General features: G+C 44.1%; 1 protein-coding gene across 4 annotated transcripts in view; it reads left to right on the top strand.

The window, feature by feature from the left end:
* Nucleotides 1-21,019, top strand: part of DNAAF1 (dynein axonemal assembly factor 1) — a 1,258,717-nt gene that overhangs the window by 730,909 nt on the left and 506,789 nt on the right. For all 4 annotated transcript variants that reach the window (XM_069639748.1, XM_069639762.1, XM_069639771.1 and 1 more), the window contains one exon: nt 19,166-19,257. In XM_069639748.1, coding sequence (XP_069495849.1) covers nt 19,166-19,257 — 92 coding nt within the window. The remainder of the gene's footprint in view (nt 1-19,165; nt 19,258-21,019) is intronic.

The following is a 21,019-nucleotide window of genomic DNA, read 5'->3' on the forward strand; positions in this document are numbered from 1 at the left end:
TTGACCTTTTTGAGGAAAAGGGAGTCATTTTCTCAGATGGAACTACCCAGGGAGAATCTAGGTGCAAAGCTACTATCCAGAAGAAGGGAGTAATTCTTCCGGACCACCAACCTTTTTCTGTTTGTTGTGTCAGATTTGAGTGTAAGGGACAGAGTGAGGTTTTGAACACAGGACATTGGACTTTATTGGTTTCGGATATTCTAACAAGACTCTTAGTATTTATGTTGTGGCAGGGAAAACCCTCTTAAAGTTCGGGGTAGGTAGGGGTTTCTATTTCTTTTCCTTTGAAACCAATGAAGAAAAGAAACTTACCACCTGTGTGTCAGTTTCCTCACTCCACACCCTTACAATGGATATGCCATCATGATAGCAATGGCCACAGGTGGGGATTGGGTAAGAGCTGCAATAGAGAGGGTATTTGAATACAAATTGGCGCCCCAGCAACCCACAGGAATTTCCTTTTGAAGAGCTTTGAAGAAGGAAGCCTATCATGAGGTTGAATCCATGTGGTTAAGGAAACACAGAGTGGATGAGGTGGATGTACAACATAGGAAGGTGATATCGAGGCGAGTCAACAAAAGGCTAAAGAAAGGTACAGTTGAATTGTGTAAGAAATGCATGCATGCCAAAGGGGGCAGTGTTGAGTGAAACTGGGCGGACGTGAGCAAATTCAATGTTTTTAAAACTGTGTAGTAATGAAAGTTTTGGGAAATGTGGTGAGATTGGAGAATGGTCCCATATTGAACAAGGAGAGAGTGGCTTTGGTGTCAGTAAGTGGAGAAAGACATTTGGGAGTAGGTGTGTAGTGGAAAACCGTCTGGTTGTTAGTCATAAGGAAAGGAGGTGTGTTATATATGGTCATAGATAATCCTATGTAAGCAACTCTGGAACATGGGACCAGAAGGCAATATAAAGGGATCTGCAATGATGAATGGAAGCGAGGTGATTTGGTTTTGAAAAGAAGGGTTAAAGGATGCTTGAGGAGGCAGAAAGAGCTGGGTTGCTGCGCAGAATAACGTGGAATTAAATATATCTGCTTGAACAGATCCATCTTCTGGTGTACCATCGTACACAATAGAACGCATTTAAGGTTGAAGATGATCTATGTTGCTGGTCTGGTATGCACAGTGTGTTGAAGAAGCGCAGTCTTTCGGGCTCTATTGACTTAGGAAGAGTGAGACTATTCCTCCTGGGCAGCATTCAGTTGCACACTTGGATCCTGAATGCCTAATGCTTCAGAGCCATGACTTGTTTGAGGAGCCGGTGGTGCTTATGGTGGAAGCCATAAGGCAGAGTATGTGAAAGCTTTATTTGTGAAGGCAACAGTGCTTCTGCAGGTGGTGCAATGCGCAGGGTTTGACCCTTTTTTGGCTTATCTGGCTCGGGTTTTGGACTTACTGCTGAAGGGTGGGCTGCAGGTATCCACCTTGAGGCCATGTCTGGCTGTGATATCCATCTTTATGCAAAAGCCTGAACAGGGCTCCTTCTTTGAGAACCCTATTGCATTGCAATTCGTGAAATGGTATAAGTCTAGTGCAGTAAACCTAGGAGCAATGGGACCTGAACTTAATCTTGACACAGCTTATGATTCAACTTGTTGAGCCCTTGTCTATCTGCTACTTCAAATTCCCTATCCAAAAGCCTGCCTTCTTAGTGGACATTACTTCTGCCAGATGAGTGAGTGAACTTCAGGCTCTGCCTCTGGAAAGGCATTATACAATTTTCACCAGTGGTCAAAGTGGGGAGATAAAAGTAGTGGAACTGTGGATTTTCTGGAAAAAAGGGTGATGCAGCAGATGTGGAAGGAGACCAGCTAGATCATGCAAAAATGTTGTTTTGGCCAATCACCTGCATACAACTACTGTAAGGGATTTGTAGGTAATCACTCCAAGAATATACAAATCATAGCATTTTAAAGAAATGTAGTAGTTGGATGTTAAAGACTGACCAGCTCTGAAGACTTCCCTAAGCATCTAGGTCCATGCTCCAATTATTATTGATGCTGCCCAGACAGTGAGTCAGAAAAGTTCTGTCTTTTTAAACTCAAGCTATAGAAGCTGAATAATAAGTAAATATGAAGGTGTTTGAATCCAAAGAGGCAGCTAATACGTAACCTGTTTTAGACAGTAGTCGTAAGATGAATACATACAGAACACGTATAAACAGTTGTAATATTATCTAATACATGAGGGTGTAGTGTATGTGATGTGAGGGGTCAGAAAAGAGAGGCGGAAACAAAGTGGTAATAGCATACCTTTGTTGACTTCAGTTGTTACTTGTCCCCAGTTCCCCCATACTGACATCTCATATATGAGGGTCTGTTCAAGCTCTGTCTGTCAACCTTTATCTCACTCTTTCTTGGCTCTTGGCAATGCTTGTTCCAAGTTTTCCCCAACTGACATATCATGTCAGGACAATTGTACCATATTCGCCTTCTCAAAAATGCTTTCCAAACATTCTTTTATGTGTTTGTGCATGCCCGGACCCCCTAAGATTCCAGGCTGACTCACTGGTTTACCGTGCAGTGGCTGTGATGCCCTTGTGAGGGGCCAGCTTCCTCTTCTGGGCAGAGTCTCATTAAGTCCCTATGTCAGCTCTCGTGATCTTCGCCACAAGAACCCGCGTAGCTCTGCAGCAATGCAGCTCATCTGAAAGCCCTGCGTTCGCTTTTTCTTCCCCCGGAGTTCCCTTTTCTCTGGTCCCAGACACTGCCAATCTGCTTCTGGCAGACGTCTCCCGTTCTCCTCATGGCTCTTCATAGGTTTTCCTCTGCGAGTGGTCTTGCTTACCGCTCTGTGCACTCTACAGCCTTCCTTCTCTCTCCTCCTTCGTTCCCATTGCTGCAGGTGATCTGAGGATTTAAAGGTCCTGAGCAGCTGACTAGGTTTGTGACAACTGGACTGCGCATTACTCTTAGTGTCACATTTCTTCCACACGTACTCCTTTTTCCTCTTCCTTCTCACAGTACCTGAGGCTTAGGAAGTTTACAACTGATTTTAAGTCAGTGTTGAACAGTTGCATTCAAAATAAAATCAACATAAACATCATATGTTTCATATGTTTTAGGTTTACCCTGTACACATGAAAATTGAATAGGGTTTTGTTTAACTAAAGTGACTTTCAGAGTTTTACAATTAGATGGTTTGGAATAATGATAACGGGCCATTACAAACTCATGAATTACAGGCTCTTCCTTACAAGAAAAAAAACTATACCGCCTCTCTCCTGTTGGAGTTACCACTCTCCCCTGACAGCCATCTCCTCCCATGTGATCCACCCTCAGAATACCAACCCCAGGGTCAGGTAGTGGCTGCCTTCCCCATGCCACGTGGGAGGAGAATTTAGGCTGCTGATCAGTGATGACTCCGCAGGATTCATCACATACCCTTCCCCTAATGTCTCGGCCTCCCGGTCTAGGATCATTGATTTTGAAATAACTAATTGCCTTCCCCTTATGAGAAATTGGTTTCTGAGTTTTAATCTCCCAATTCCAAACAGGACCTGCTAATGAAAATCCTTCTTTCTCCTGTTAGTCAACTATAGAATAGGGAAGAGATTTTCAGATTTTCATTTTTGGTTTTATGGGGGGCTTTTAAAATGTATTTGGGCTACTAGGAAGACCCACTGATCAAAATCGGGTACTTCACTTCCTAATGCTAATTGAGTTGGAAGATCAGGTATTCCAGCCACTTATAACTGTACCTCCTTCCCCAATATGTTAACATGAATCTGAGTTAATGGGTGTCCTTTTGTTTGGCCATGTACACATCCTACCGTCCTTTGTCCTATAGATTTCCAGCTCTGAGGAAGTAGACCTGTTTTATGGCACATATCTTACTTCCTGTGTCTAATTGGGACGAAATAGTTTTCCTTGCAATACCACTGGGATTCGATACAGACATTTATCCCCAGTACAAATCATAAAGTCAGGTTTTACTAGTAATGCTACCTCTTTAGAGTGAACAGATATAACGTTTTCATTTTTCCCCTGAGGTATTAGTTCCCTGGGGTGGGTATACATAATACTCGCACAGGAAATCCTGGTGTTTGTTTTGCCTCTCTGTTCTAATTTCTGCTCTGATGGTAGGTTAGAGTTTTCCAGCTTATTCAATGGACAATATTTTGTGGAGTGTCCCAGCCTTCCACAGGAAAAACACTCCTGTTCTGGGGGCCGGTAGCCCACATGGAATGCAAATTCCTCCCATGAGTAATCTGATTCGTCTTCACTTTCTTCTTATATTAAGGGAGTCTCTGTATCTCTGTCTTTATCATGTGATTCCTTGGGGTATGCAAGAATATCTCTACAGGACTGAGGTCTACTTTCATCTTAACTCAGGCTCAAGGTTACATACAAATTCCCAATGGAAGGAAATAAGGATATCAAGGGAATGGGGAGACTGAGAATTTCCTCTTTGGATTCAGGGATTTGAACCTCCTCAGAAAGTAAACTAAAATTCTTGTTGGTTTCAGATCCTACTTCTTGGGGAGATAAATATTTGAAAGATGTTATAGCATTGGGGGATTTGGCCATCTCCGTTAAGGACTCACTCTTGGTCGGTTTATAATCCATTTCTCTATTAAGGGATAGGAAAAATGTTCTGGGGTGTCGATCCCTGAGTGCTCTCCCTTAGTTTCCCCAGTGGGTGGCTCCCATGAGACCGTAAGGCCCCTACTCATTCACAATTTAAAATGGGCGTTGTTTTCCAACCACTAACCCACCAAGCCGTTCTGCCAATAAATTCTTTTCTTCAACTTCCATAAAGATCAGAGTGATCTTTATGGAAGTTGAAGAAAATAAAAAAATAAACAAATTTCAGTTCATATCCGCAAGAGAGAAGGGGTGAAACATTTGACTTTTCCCCTCTGCAGTGTAAAATATAGATGGACAAGTTGGTGGGGAAGTCTATCTGTAAACTTAAAGTGACTATCGCCTGGTCTCTTACCTGCACTAAATAATCTTGAGGACAAAAAAGGTGTTAGATGTCCTCTATGGTCTTTCTTATTGGCAGAACGGCTTGGTGGGTTAGTGGTTGGAAAACAACGCCCATTTTAAATTGTGAATGAGTAGGGGCCTTACGGTCTCATTTGAAGGGTCCCAGCCCATTGGTAGGAAAAAGGATCAAACCAGGTCTTTCACCAGGTACACTTGTTAGGCAATTGGAACCTATCTTGCTCTCTTGGGTACATAACCCACTTATGCGAGAGGTGATGTTACTCCACTCACAGATATAACAACTGTGGGGCTAGGTTTTACTCTGTGTTTTACTCGGTGTGCAGTCATAATGTCGGAAAGAAATGTTTATTTTTAAAAAAAAATTATTTATATGTTTTTTTGGGTTCCGAGAGTAAAAAAAAAGGGGTTAAAAATACAAAAAAGGGTGATTGCGGGGGGAACCCCCCCATTTAGAACAAAAAGCAACTAAAAAAAGAAATTCAACATTTTTTTTTTACTTTATTTTTTAGACATTTTGACTTTCGACATTATGACATTCGACTTTATGACTATAAACCGTTTTACTCTACTTATGTGGGATCCCCACCTTGTGTCAACTGAATCCAGTCCCACTTCTGACACCATATGTGAGGGGTCAGAAATGAAAGGGGGACACAAAGTGGTAATATTCTCAACATTGGCCATTTTATTATCAGAAAGGGGTTTGGATAAAGGCCTAACTTTCCCTATCCTAACGTGAATGTCCCTTCCAATGAAACTAAGACTAGAGCAGGCACAGCTTGTGTCCAAACTAAATCTGACCCTATGTGAGACAGGCATGGTATCAAGAGATGACACAGACAACAGAATTCAAGTTTCAAAGAGCTTTATTTAAATGTCGGGATGGTATAAGGCCTAACTTGCCCTATAACTAAGGTGGGTGTTTCTCCTGTCTAAAGAAAACTAAGGAAAGTATGTGTTTAAAAGTCCAAATCAAAGTTCTGTCTATGTCCAAAACCTATGCTTGCCCTCACATCTAGAAATAAACAAAGTGTGGGATTCTAAAGTAAAGTCTCAGCTGCTCTCAGCTTAGGTTCTTCATGGGCCTTCTACTTCAGGCTCAATATAGTTCCAATAGCTGTGTTTCACCAATGTTCAACCAGGCCTTGAGGTTCCATTCCCCAAGTTCAGTATGGTATAGTTCACACAAAAAAGAAGATCTTGAGGTTTCCCTTCCCCAGGATAAAACTTCTCAGTTCCTTCAAGTCTCAGGGTTCCCTTTCCCAAGACTTCAATGTGTTATTTATTCTAAAGTCATACTAACATATACAAGCAAAAAGGGCAAGGTAATTGTCTCAAAGTTCAACTCAACAGAATTGTGCAAACACTCAAACATTTAACTTCAAAACAATCCTTGTGTCCAGGCGTTTGTTCCCTTGCCCTGGATTGTTTCAGGAAAACTGTTCACAATGTTCTGTGTTAAGACCAGTCCCTTGAAGGCAACACAAATGTCTCTTTTACTTAATACTTTCCACAGAATGGCAAAACAAATGTTCCTTCCACAACACTGGGTGGAATATGGTAAAGAGGAAGTCTCTCCTAGTCTTTCCGAATGGCAAAAGAAAATGTCTATTCCACGACACTGGTGTGAATATGGCAAATGAAAGTCTTTGCTAATTTTCAGGATGGCTAAACAATGTATTTTCTCCAATAGTGATTCAAGTATGGCAAAAGGCAAGTCTTTTCAAAGTTTCTGGTTCACAAAATGTTCAATTGAAATAACAACTTGATATTAGCAAGTCTCTCTTTAACACACCATTTCAGAGTGAGTTTCCAGATAAACTCCCTTGCAAGAAAATCTCTCAACTAAAAACTCTTGATATCTTGGTTTGCTCTCCTGCCAGAAATATCTACCCTTTTGGCTAATACAGATCCCCTGGTGTATTCTCCTACCAGGTATCTCTTTCCAAAAAGGTTCACCACCTGATACTCTTATCAGGTCTCTCTTCAACATTTACATTTCTCTTAAGTATCACACAATTGTAGTTCTTCAATAGCATAAGTTGTTGACTTCAGTTGTTACTTGTGCCAGGTTCCTCCATACTAACATCTCATATATGAGGGTTTGTTCAAGCTGTGTCGGTCAACCTTTACTTCAATCTCGCTTGGCTCTTGGCAATGCTTGTTCCAAGTTTCCCCCAACTGAGATCTCATGTCAGGAGAATTGTACCATATTCACCTTCTCTTTTTAGTTCTATTTGGTCGGTATTCAAAAATGCTTTCCAAACATTCTTTAATGTGTTTGCATGTCCCCGGGCCCCCTGCGCTTCTAGGCTGACTCACTGGTTCACCGTGTGGCGGCTGTGATGCCATTGCCAGGGGCCAACTTCCCCTTCTGGGGAGAGTCTCATTATGTCCCAGCGTTCTCTCTCGTGGCCTTCGCCGCCAGGACGCACGTAGCTCTGCAGGACCGCGTCTTCTGTGACATCCTTGCTGCACGCTTTTTGCTTTCTCTTCCCTGGAGTTCCTATTCTCCGGTCCCGGATGACCCCCAGTCTGCTTCTGGCAGAGATCTCCTGTTCTCCTCACGGTTCTTCGTAGGTTTTCCTCTGCCACAGGTCTCGCTTCCCACTCCACACATTCTGCAGCCTTCCTCCGCTCTCCTTGTTCGTTCTGTGAGAAACTAGAGGGTGTCTCACTGGCTAGTCCCCGGGAAGTTGTCATCCAGGTGGCCAGGACACGGCCATCACCTTTGGATCCCGTTCCGGGGGTGGACCAGTGCGGGTGGATCACCTGGGTGAGGGGTCCTCGGGGAGTGGGGGTTGGGACACCTGCTGGCGAGATGTGATAAGTCTCCCCTTAACACCTTTACCCCATCATACCAGGTAGCATATCTTGGGACATCAACTCCCCCCACCCCCCCCCCCACACAAACACTTTCACACAGACATTCCAGCTCTGGGGAAAGGCAGACTCAGACACGAGCATTACATTGGAAATGTCCCGCTAATTTTGTCAGGCAAAGTCAGGCACTTGACTTTAATCACATGCATCCGATACCCATTAGCTCTCCCCACACGCATACAAGACGGAACATAAAAACACACTCTGAGCAAGGTGGAACACGAGAAGGAGCAGAACTTCTGGGAGAAGGCGAATCTACTGGAGAAAAACGACTGACAGAGGGACGAGAGCAAAGGGTAGAGAAACCCCAGAGATCGTTGCCTCCGAATAGCCGTGAAGAAGGCCATATCTCAAACAAGAAGACTGCATTGTGTTTCAAGGACACCAGCAACCCTCCCAGGTGAACAACAAAGTTGGGGAAGCGAGGCCAAGCACTTGTGAATTAAAGCCAAAAAGACTAGAAAGTGATGCACACAGCCAGTGAGTTGGTGAGCGACACGAAAGGTTGGTGTGTTTGTTAAGGAAAGATTGAAGTTGCAACAGTATATTTGCACGTGTGTGGAGGAGACGCGAAGAAAGACAGACCTGTGGTGAACTTTAAATTACTGATAACTGTGAAGCAAGTGATAGAGAGTAGCAGAGTGGACCGGCAAAAGGAAGAAGCCCACTCGAAAGTCTGCGCGAAGTATGTGATATCTTGTAATAAAGCAGCAAAGCGAACACACTCTGAAGTACACAAAGATCAAGATTAGCCCCGGCGATCAGGGAAGTTGAAAGGTGAATACTTTAAGATAAAGATTTCTATGAACATTTGTGCTTATGGTGCTGAATTACTAAGACCAAGCGACACTGGGGGAAATAACATAAGTGAGCTGAAGAGAAAGTCGAAGTGGTCCTGCGGAGGTCTATGATGAAAGCCTTGCACATTCGAAAGTCTTCAACATCAGTGAAAGGTCCGGGTCCGGCTGAGGGGGACTGGAAGTGTGATAAATTAGGGGAGGGAACCCCTAACGGAGGTGAATTAAGATTGGGGAAGGGAACCCCTGCAAGTGTGTTATTGCGAGGTCCGAACCCGGCTGAGGGAGATCTGCGTTGAATCAGGTACTTTTTGAACTTCCATTGTTTTGAGAACCTTACTCCGAACATGTCATCCTGTACCCCCTTACTCTGTGCTATCCAATATGGGGAGGAGAGCTGTCTCAGCCATCTTGATCCTTTATGTTATAACACTGATTTTCCTTTGCATACATATTCCCCTTTACACACTTTTTGTATAAAAGATAGGGCAGGCATTAGGCTTTGTTAGTATAGGTCATTTTCTTTGACAAAGACTGACCAGGACTGTGTTTCTTTTTTCGATGGTGGAGACTATTCCCATCAGAGCTATATGGCAAAATAGGAGTTTTAACCCCGAAAATGTAATAAAGTTTTTGAAACGTGTATCTCTTGTGTCAGTGTCATGCTTGTGATACCATGCCTCGCTTACAGTTCCCATTGCTGCAGGTGATCTGGGATTTAAAGGTCCTGCACAGCTGACTAGGTTTGTGACATCTAGCCTGCCCATTACTCTTAGTGTTTCATTTCCTTTACATGTACTCCTTGCTGCTCTTCCTCGTCACAGTACCTGAGGCTTTCTGGGACTTGGAGTCCCAGGAAGTTTCTACTGATTTTAAGTCAGTGTTGGACAGTTGCATTCAAAATACAATCACCATAAACATCAGAGGTTTCATATGTTGTAGGTTTACCATGTACACATGAAGAGTGAATAGGGTTTTGTTTAACTAAAGTGACTTTCAGAGTTTTACATTTAGATGGTTTGGAATGAGGACAGTATTTGTTTGATTTTGAGATTAAACTATGTAAAGCTCTGTTAAACAAAGAAATTCAGGAGTTAAAAAACCATAAAGAGGAATACCTTTTAAGTGAAATGAAAATAAAACAATGTAGGCAACGGTCTAAAAATTGAACAATTAATCATCGTTCTGCAATCCAACAAAAGGATTCAGAAGCTTTGTTTACTACCATAAAAGGTCATAACTCGCAAAATATATGGTCCTTGATAAATAGTACCGAAGTTTCACAAACACAGTTAATTACTAATCCTATAAATTCCAACGTATGGTCTGAATACTTTGAAAAATGATATGTTGTATCAGACTCTGATTTATTGGAAATGCCACAATTTAATTCATTTTGGCACTTGGATGTATCTGTAGGAAACATAATAAGTAACATTAAAAAGTCTAAGTCCTCTAATACTCTGGGTTCAAATAACCTGTCTTTCTTGACATTGAAACAGAATACCCTAATCTGGGCGTATATATTGCATATCCTGTTTAGTGATGTAATTGCAAACAAGAGAATACCCGAGTCCTGGAGAATATCCTATGTCCTCCTAATATTTAAGAAGGGCAATAGTTTGTCCAAGAACTATCGCCCAATTTCTCTAATGAATGTCGATGTTAAGATTTTCTCATCGATAGTTCTAGATAACTTGCTTGTTTGGATTGAAGAGAAAGACATTCTGGATTTTAAGCAGATAGGGTTGAGAAAAGCTATGATTCCTGCCCCTCATGTCCCCAGCCCTCCAAGATGTGAGGCTGTAGCCAGGCCACGATCATCTACAAAGACCCACTTGGAGTCAGACTCACTCACTCCCATAGGATAACATTGGGGAATTGGACTTGTAGTGCATTGATGGGGACAAGATGGATGCCCCCACATATTTCGGTTGCCAGAACTGCATGTGCAGTCTAGTCGTTTGGGTGTGGTTCAGCCCAGAGACACCTGGGATACCCAGAGACTATTTAAGCCACGCCCAGGCTGAGAAACATGCTTTGTGTTTTCTGCACCTGCAGCGTGACACTCACCGTGTTCGGATCGGTCTCCAGTAGGCCTGCATCTTTCTTCTGCGCTCAACTCCTGCAAGAACAAGAACACCGTTAGGAACAGCCTTACCTTGCAGCGCTTCTGCCCATCATTCATCGCTCCTTCTGTTCTGCGGGCATCTCCGGCGGTGTCATTCCCATCCTGGCACGCCGCTTCCTAAGAAATGGGGAAAAGAACAGAAACAAGGCATTAGTAAGCATTCAGCAAATCTTTGCTTACTTTTAAAGACTGTACGAGCTTCAAACGCTTACCTGAATCCAGGCGCTCTGGGGGAACTCTGTCTCCGGAACCTCTCATCCATCTGCAAGAAGGAAAAGACACTCCAGGTTAGCATGAAAACATCTAGAGGCGCCGCATACAGCGCTTACTCACCGCATTTCTTCTTCATAACCGGCATCCACGCTGAAAACGTTGCGGCACCTAAAAGACACAGAAAAAGAACTCAGTTCAATACAAATACGAAAGGGTCGCATCGCGCTCTCACTCACCTTCAATGCTACTCATCTCAGCAGCACGTCGCCATCCCCGGACGCCGGCCATCATCTAAGGAAGGAAAGGAACGAAGTTAGAGAACTGTTCAAAAGACTCATTATACTTACCTGTCGGACTCTTGCAAGTGAAGTAACTAGGCAGCAACGAGCATGCATCAATCAACGCGCCCCTGCGCTGAAAGCAGGGCGGAGAGCACACTTTCCAAGAAAACAAGGTGAGCTGTGGATCAAAGGGAAGGGTTGGACCCTGGGGAAGAAGGGGTTCAAGCACACAGAGACAATAGGGAGTTAAACTCTACCAATCCTGTGTTTCAGGCCCAGTCTCCAGTCGAGTAGACTCCAGGGAAGGGTTCGAGGTCGTAAGAGGTCAGAACAGGCTGAGTGACATCCTCGTGGATACCAGGTGAGCATTACAGAACACAAAGCCTCACATCAAAATCCACCTGGGCGTCATGGAAACGTCAGAAACCGACCAGTTAGCCCACATGTTGGGGCAGCTACGTTCCGAAGCACATGCAGCGAGGCAGGAGACCAACAACCTGAGGAGAGAGCTGATAGTAGCCAAAGAACGCACTGATGATTTAAGCCGACAACTTCTCCAGTTACAAGCAGGGCATGCACCCTTGCCGGGAAGCGTGCCCTTGATACCAGCACCATCAGCCAATCCCGTTCAGATAACCCTTCCTGGGGCAGTTCCCTTGGCCCCGCCCGATCGATTTATGGCGGATCCCAAGAGGTTTGCAACGTTCATGAACCAGTGCCGCCTGCACTTCCTTTGTAGACCAGGGGCCTTTCCGAATGACCAATCACGGGTCACCTTTGTGCTATCCTACCTGAGTGGTAGCGCCGCGGACTGGTCTGTACCCTTTGTGGCCCAAGACGATCCTTTGATGCATGACTTTAGGGGCTTTCAGCCGGAGATGGAAAAGCTGTTTGCCCGTCGTACTCATGGGCAGGCATTAGACAACGAACTTCTGTCCCTACGCCAAGGGAATCAAGACCTATTAACATAAATAGCCACGTTCGATAGACTCGTAGTTGAAGCAGAATGGCCAGTGGAGACAAGAACCACGTTATTTCATTGGGGGTTGTGGGGGGGGCTCAAGGATGTTCTCGCACAAGTAGTGAACCCCCCGAAAGACTGCTCAGAATTCATTGACCTTGTTGTTCAACTGGATCATAGGTTGCACGACCGAAGAGCAGATCGAACCAGACCTTACCCTCGCCCTATGTATGTGCGTTCAAAGGACAATATTGCCTGCACAACGGAAGGTTCAGGAGAACCAATGCAAATCGCGGGGGTCAGATCCCCCTTGACTAAAGCGGAAAGGGATAAAAGGAGACAGCAGCAGTTATGTCTGTACTGTGGAAGGTCAGGTCATTTCCTTAAAGAGTGCCCTGTGAAGCCACCGAGGTGGACGGTAGGGGCCACGGACAAGGAAGATACCACCAAGGAATCAGAAAACTCCCCAGCCCTGCAAGTGTAGGGGTCCACTTGTCGAGCAAAGAAAGTGAATTACAGACCTCCCATTTTGCACTATCTGTGGTCTTGATCAATCACCAACAACCATCTCGGATGCACGCTGTAAGAGCGTACATTGACAGTGGAGCCGTTGGGAATTACATCGACCAGGATCTTGCGGCAAAGATGGGGCTTCCGTTACACCCTAAATCAACCACCGACACTGTTACCACTGTCGACGGCATGGAAATAGCTTCTGGTCCAGTATCCCAATGCACTGCAGCTTTAACCCTTCTGTGCTAGGATGGACACCAAGAATCTATCGTTTTCGACCTCATTAAGGCACCACAGTTCTGGTTGATTTTGGGAAGGCCATGGTTGGTAGCTCACAATTCTCGAATCGATTGGCGAGCAAAAGTATTGGCCTTTCCCGAGACTTGCGCCCACACATGTTATCGCAAAGAGAAACAACCAATAGACACCAGAACCTCCACGCTTGCGACTGTGGCAATCGGCACCCTACCAAGTGAATATCAGGACTTTCAAGATGTCTTTCAGAAAGAACAGGCTAATACCCTGCCACCGCATAGACCATACGATTGCCAAATCGACCTGATACCCGGCACACAAATCCCTTGTGGGCAAATTTACACACTCACGGAACCAGAAAACCAGCACCTGAAGGCCTATCTTGACCACTACCTGGCCAATGGGTTCATCCGTCCCTCGAAGTCTCCAGCAGCCAGTCCTCTATTCTTCGTACCGTAAAAGGAGGGGGACTTGAGAACGTGCATCAACTATCGTGCACTGAACCAGATTACCGTAAAAAACGCTATCCCCTGCCACTGATCCCTGAATTGCTTGATCAAGTCAAAGATGCCCAAATCTACACAAAACTAAACCTGAGGGGGGCCATATCACCTTGTTCGCGTAAAACAGGGGAACGAATGGAAAACCGCTTTTCGCACCAAATACGGCTTCTACGAATATCAAGTAATGCCCTTTGGCCTTTGCAATGCGCCTGGAGCATTTCAATACTTCATGAACGATGTCCTACGAGAATTGATTGATGTCTGTGCTCTAGTGTACATCGACAATATTCTAGTATATTCCTCATCAAAGCAGGACCACATTAAACACGTCCGATCCGTATTAGAGAAACTCCGTCAACACCAGCTCTATGCCAAGCTCGAAAAGTGCTCATTCCACGTCTCGGAGGTGGAATTCCTGGGCTTTATTCTCAGCCCGAATGGAATCCGAATGGATGTACACAAGGTAGATGCTATCCTGAACTGGCCATCGCCAAATTCATTCAAGGGGGTTCAAAGTATGCTGGATTTTGCGAACTTCTACCGCCGGTTCATCCCAGGATTTTCGCAAATCGTGCATCCCATCACGTCATTGCTAAGGAAAAGCAACAAAAAGTTCCAGTGGACAACAGAAGCCGAGGAAGCTTTCCAGGAACTCAAAGTAAGATTCACATCTGCCCCAATCTTACACAACCCTCGCCAGGATATCGCATACCTGGTGGAAACGGATGCCTCAAGCATGGCTATGGGAGCCGTCCTCTCACAAAAGGACCCCAAATCGGGCCAGTTACACCCTGTTGCCTTGTGGTCGCGTAAATTCACACCCCCTGAACTCAATTACGCTATCACACGCCAAGAACTCTTGGCCATTAAATCAGCCTTTAAGGCATGGCGGCACTACCTCTTGGGTGCCAGACACACAATCACCGTAATAACTGACCACCGGAACCTCCAGTACCTAAAAGCGGCAAAGGCCCAATCCTCACGACAACTACGTTGGGCTCTTTTTTTTGTTGTTGCTGAATATGACTACGTGATTACATTTTGACCAGGGGTGAAAAACAGGAAGGCTGATGCCCTTTCCCGTATCGGGGTGGAAGAGCAAGGGTATCAGACCCCTGACCCAATAGCAATCATCCCGAGTGACAAACTCCTAGGAATCACAGCAACCATAACTCTTGAAGAAATCCAAAACCTGATGAGTCCGGAGCAATTACAAGCGTGGAGTGCACAAGGAGAACATTACATGATAAAAGATCAGTTGCCCTACTTCCGGAATCGTTTATTCTTACCAAACCAAGAACTACGAGAACAAGTCATGTCCGGTTATCATGATTCCTTGATCGAGGGCCACCCCGGAATCGGTAAAACCCTAGCCAATTTAAAACGAAATTATTGATGGCCCACGTGGCGTAAAGACATTATCCAATTCATCCTATCTTGTGGAGTGTGTGCTCAAAACAAGTCATCCAAGCAGAAACCGGCTGGGCTATAACAACCATTGGAAATCCCACCAGCACCCTGGCACACGTCCCTCGATGTTATTATTGACTTACCAGCCAGTCAAGGGTTTAACACCATTCTTGTGGTTGTGGGCCTATTTTCAAAAATGGCACATTTCATTCCTCTTAAGGGGCTCCCAAATGCTTCCACTCTGGCAAAGGTATTTCTTGAAGGCATCGTACGGCTCCATGGGTTTCCTTCAGTTTTGGTCTCAGATCGAGGTACTCAATTTGTATCTAACTTCTGGAGAAAATGCTGCTCCATCGCCCAGATCGACATCCGGCTATCCACCAGTCACCATCCCCAAACGGATGGTCAAACTGAGAGGACAAATCAGACGCTCGAGCAGTATCTGCGTTGCATGTTACACCAAGCTGAAGGAAGCTGGTTCGACCTTTTATGGATAGCTGAATATGCTTATAATAATTCCCTACACACCCGCACTGGGCAGACACCCTTTTATACCATGTATGGCAGGCACCCACGTACTTCTGAGTTGGACATTCCTACAACCCTGGAAATGCCAGCAGTCAAAACCTTGCACACGACCATTTCTCAAACCTTTAAAAGGGCAGCTGAACACCTACTTCAAGCTAAGAATTGCCAAAAGAAGTTTGCTGATCAACACCGAGCAAAGGCCCCCAACTACTAAGTGGGAGACAAAGTCTGTCTGGCGTCTAAACATGTGTCCGTTAAAGGAACCCGAACTTTCCGTCCAAGATACCTGGGTCCATTCACCGTCACCTCCATGATAAATCATGTGGCGGTCAGACTAGCTTTGCCGTCAAACATGCAGATTCACCCTGTGTTCCACGTGTCTCTCCTTAAAACTGTTCAACCTGGGACCCGGGTAGCAACGCCACCGCAGTCAGTAGTAGTCGCCGGGGAGCCAGAATTCGAAGTCAAGGACATCCTGGATTCAAAGTACGTCAGATCCAAATTATACTACTTAGTAGACTGGAAGGGGTGTGGTCCACAAGACAGGACATGGGAGCGTTGTGAGTACATCCATGCACCTCGCTTGCTTAGATGATTTCATCAAAACCATCCAAACAAACCAGGACCTGACAGAAGAGCCACCTTGAGAGGGGCCTTGGGGGGAGTGCTGTCATGATGTCTGCCCTTCATGTCCTTTGCCCTCCAAGATGTCAGGCTGGAGCCAGGCCACGATCACCTACAATGGCCCTCAAGGGCCTCTCCATTCCTCCAAAGACCCACTTGAAGTCAGACTTGGCGCTTGTGACACCAGACTCACTCACTCCCATAGGATAATATTGGGGAATTCGACTTGTAGTGCATTGATGGGGACAACATGGATGACCCCACATATTTCCGTTCTCAGAACTGCATGTGCAGTCTAGTCTTTTGGGTGTGGTTCAGCCCAGAGACACCTGGGATACCCAGAGACTATTTAAGCCACGCCCAGGCTGAGAAACATCCTTTGTGTTTTCTGCACCTGCAGCGTGACACTCACCGTGTTCGGATCGGTCTCCAGTAAGCCTGCATCTTTCTTCTGCGCTCAGCTCCTGCAAGAACAAGAAAAACTTTAGGAACAGCCTTACCTTGCGGTGCTTCTGCCCATCATTCATCGCTCCTTCTGTTCTGCGGGCATCTTCGGCGGTGTCATTCCCATCCCGGCACGCCGCTTCCTAAGGAAAAGGGAAAAGAACAGAAAAAAGGCATTAGTAAGCATTCAGCAAATCTTCGCTTATTTTTAAAGACTGTACAAGCTTCAAACGCTTACCTGAATCCAGGTGCTCTGGGGGAACTCTGTCTCCGGAACTTCTCATCCATCTGCAAGAAGGAAAAGACACTCCAGGTTAGCGTGAAAACATCTAGAGGCACCGCATACCGCGCTTACCGCATTTCTTCTTAATAACCTGCATCCACGCTGAAAATGTTGCGGCACCTAAAAGACACAGAAAAAGAACTCCGTTCAATACAAATACGAAAGGGTCGCATCGCGCATCGCGCTCTCACTCACCTTCAGCGCTACTCATCTCAGCAGCACGTTGCCATCCCCGGACGCCGGCCATCATCTAAGGAAGGAAAGGAACGAAGTTAGAGAACTGTTCAAAAGACTCATTATACTTACCTGTCGGACTCTTGCCAGTGAAGTAACTAGGCAGCAACGAGCCTGCATCAACCAACGTGCCCATGCGCTGAAAGCAGGACGGAGAGCACACTTTCCAAGAAAAAAAGGTGAGCTGTGGATCAAAGGGAAGGGTTGGACCCCGGGGAAGAAGAGGTTCAAGGACAATAGGGAGTTACACTCTACCAATCCTGTGTTTCAGGCCCAGTCTCCAGTCGAGTAGACTCCAGGGAAGGGTTCGAGGTTAACAGGTGAGCGTTACAGACGCTGGCGGTCTGCTTGTTACTCAGTTACAGTGGAACGCATGTGTCAAGGGTCAACTTCCTCTATACTTCGCCTCGATGGTCCTGTCGATGGCCTTCAACATGGTCGACAAACGACACTATGGCGAAGGTTCATTGAATTAGGAATCGACAAAGGTCTGCTGGAATTATTGATACATCTTTATTCCAAAACAGTGATGAGGGTTAGACTTAACAACCAAGGCCTTATGTCAAAAGTAATTAAGTCACACAACGGGTTAAAACAGGGCTGCACACTCACTGCTATTTTATTTAACCTGTATGTATCTGCAGCTGGTAAATATCTGGACAGTGTGGCATTAGTTGCTCCCAAATTGGGTAAACTAAAAGTACAATGGGTCGCGTATGCTGATGATTTTTTACTCTTTGACTGCACCAAAATTGATTTAAAAAGACTTATTAATACGTTTGCGACCTTCATAGTGGATCTGAAATTGAAAATAAGCTCGTCAAAAACTGTAATCATAAATAACGCAGTAAAACAAATCTCAAAATTTACTTGGAGATGTGAAGGTACAAGGATCAAACTACAAAGCACTCTGAGATATTTCGAGTATTCATTTTCTAGCTCTATGACTAATATTTTTATTAAAAAATTGCTTAAGGCAGAAGGCCATCGACGCCTCAAAACAATTGAGCATCACCGAGAGAAGATTTGGGAGATGTTCGATGCATGTGTGCAGGGAATTCTATATGAGGAAAGTTATTCCACGACTCTTGTATGGTTTAGAGTTTCTTCCCAAAGTATTAACACCTTATTTAAAAACCATAGAAGCAACTGTATGGAGAAATGTCTTGTTCTTTATGCCACAGTGTGTACCCATGGAAGTTATACGATATGAGTTTGGCTTACTTTCACTGAAAAGCAGCATGATTTGGAAAAAGGCAGCACTGCTTAGAAAATGCTTCACTAGTGACAAAGAGTCTATGTATCACAGATAAGGCGATGATAATTCAGGTACCTTTATGTGTATGCTAAAAGAGGATGTAGACATTATATTAATAAACTTGGGTCTTTCTATTGGAACTCTTATTAAAAGCCCACTGAAAGTGAAAAAGTTGATCAAAGCATTTTATTGGGTTGAAATCAATGCAGTGATTCTAAATTCCAAATTGTACTCCCAAATAGTGTCATTTTGGAAATGGTACCCTGTACCAAAATCATATATGGTAAAATATCCCTTGCACTTGTTTAGGAATAATTGTATGCGATTCAGATGCAATGTATTAAATCCACAAGAAATATGTAACATTTGATTTCCCACTCCTGGGGAATATAAATATTGTAGGCACTGTCAAATTGTAGGTGAAAAAGAGACATTGCCTCATTTGTTATTAACTTGTCCGAAACTGTTGTTGAAAAGGATTGAATATTTTGAGCAATTTGTTATTAATATATCATATGTGAATAGAGAACTATTGTAGCACGAAATGTTACATGGTACCTCAATAGCATTGAAAATGTGCGTAAATGCTTTTTTAAGGAATATCTGCAATTTGGAATAATATATCAATGTACTGTAATTTTGTTTAAAAAAAACTGCTGGAGAAGAATTCCACTTTTAAGATGAAATGTTTTTTTTGTATTTGGATTTTTTTTTACATGTTCTTAAACTGGTTATCAATCTTTTAAAGTTATGTAAAGATTTATATAAACCATAACAAATAAAAGAAAAAAAAACATTATAATGTTATTCTTCTGTTAATTGCATCATCATGCTTTTGTTAAGCATTTTGTCTTAGTTTATTTAATCGTTTACAAAGTTTTTTTATATTTCAGGATGACAAAGAAATTTCTAAGAGACCACTGCAAACAGCACAAATTGTATGTCACTCCATATTTAAATGACACTCTTTACCTCCATTATAAAGGTAAGTGAATTGTCCCTCAAAGGTCTCCTGTATGTCATTGCGGGGAGAGAAAGTGGGGGCTGAATGCTAGTCTCTGATGCCATGATTACATACTTTTTGTAATTTTGCCCAACCTCTGTTGCTGGCGCAAACATTTTCTTCTGCATTAAAACATTAGGAATCAAGTGATTTTACAGGGAAATGTGTAGAATTCAGAAACGACATAGAAATGTTCTGCAAAAACATCATAGAATTATTGTCACCCACACAGTTACAGCATTCAGCTCAGAACTCTACATATGATGTTCATTTGGATTTGAACATGCACAGAATTATTTCAGGAATGCATGAAGAATGATCTAACCCGATACTCAGTATTCACACAGGAGAACTGTTTGGGCTCCCTGACATTGTCCTCAGTTAGCATCTTTGTAATTTTCTTCACAAATATAAAGCAATGTCTAGTTTTCACTGACGCATTCATGACAACACTCGCTTTTTACTCATGTTTTTTCTATGATATGGCATTTATAATGCGCCTATACACAAGTGTTTCAAGTGTTTTATGAAACACCTACATACTGTCGGGAGGACCCACTGTGTCAACTGTGACCCGTCACTTGTGGTCTCAGATTGGAGACATGGACAGAAATATATATTTCAAGTGCTTTATTTATGCAAGTGCTCAAAGGTTTCAGGATACTTGCCAAAGAAATACAGTAACACGAACGATGTCAAGATCAGAAGGGTGGCCAAATATAAAGTGTCTGTGTCTAAAGTGAGGATTATTTGTCAATGGGATCTAACTAAGGGTCCAAAGGAACAGGAATTACCCATCTTACAAAAAAATGTGATCCTCTGTAAAAGTGTTCAAATTACAAAAATGGAAGTCCAAATTCAAAAGTGATTGTAGTGGTCTAAGCAAATGTATTCAGAGATAAAACTGATGTTTTGGGGGTCAGGCAGACCTGTGTTTCCAAGCCTTCTTGCTGGTGGTTCTCCTGCTGTGGCAAGCTTGCAATTCCCTGGTCGAAGGGTGTCTCACCTACTGCAGTAATTGGCTGTCCCAGGTAGGGATGGCCTAACATACATCACCCTACTCTCTCTCATGCCCTTCTCCCCCTCTCATTAGGCTATCGTGTTCCCTTCTCCACCTGGTCTACTTCTAGTCTCTCTCAAGTGGCAAGCAGACTGTCCCTCAGTGGGTTGGCCTAAAGCTAAATATTTTTTTTATTTTGTATTTTTTTATTTTTTTTTATTGGCTCAGAGGATGACTTTCAATAGATCGCAGCGAGGTAGCTGCTCTGCTACTTACGAAACCCTGACCCAGAATCAGGTCGTCTACGAATGATTTAGCACCAGGTTCCCCACGAACATGCTGTGCACTACGGGCGAGAGAGGTGGCCCCCTTCTGTCCACACTTGAGTCCCGAGGCAAGCGGCTCTACGCACCGGCCCAGAGGCCGGCTATCCTAGGCCAACCGAGGCTCCACAGCGCTGCGGTATCGTTACTGTTTAGGGGGGATTCTGACTTAGAGGCGTTCATTCATAATCCCACAGATGGTAGCTTCGCCCCATTGGCTCCTCAGCCAAGTACATACACCAAATGTAAAGCTAAATATGGCTCAGACTACATTTTTGGATTCTAAACTGGGCTGGGCTAAGTGTGTGCTTTCATCCCCCTCTCATGGGATCTCTCCTGCGTTTGCCTGCTTAACTCTGCGTTCCTCCATGAGCCTTGCGTGTGTTTTGCTCCCACTGAAACCTTCTAGTAAACGTAGGGA

Source organism: Ambystoma mexicanum, chromosome 1q (assembly GCF_040938575.1).
Source record: "Ambystoma mexicanum isolate Mex_15411 chromosome 1q, UKY_AmexF1_1, whole genome shotgun sequence".
Lineage (NCBI taxonomy): Eukaryota > Metazoa > Chordata > Amphibia > Caudata > Ambystomatidae > Ambystoma > Ambystoma mexicanum.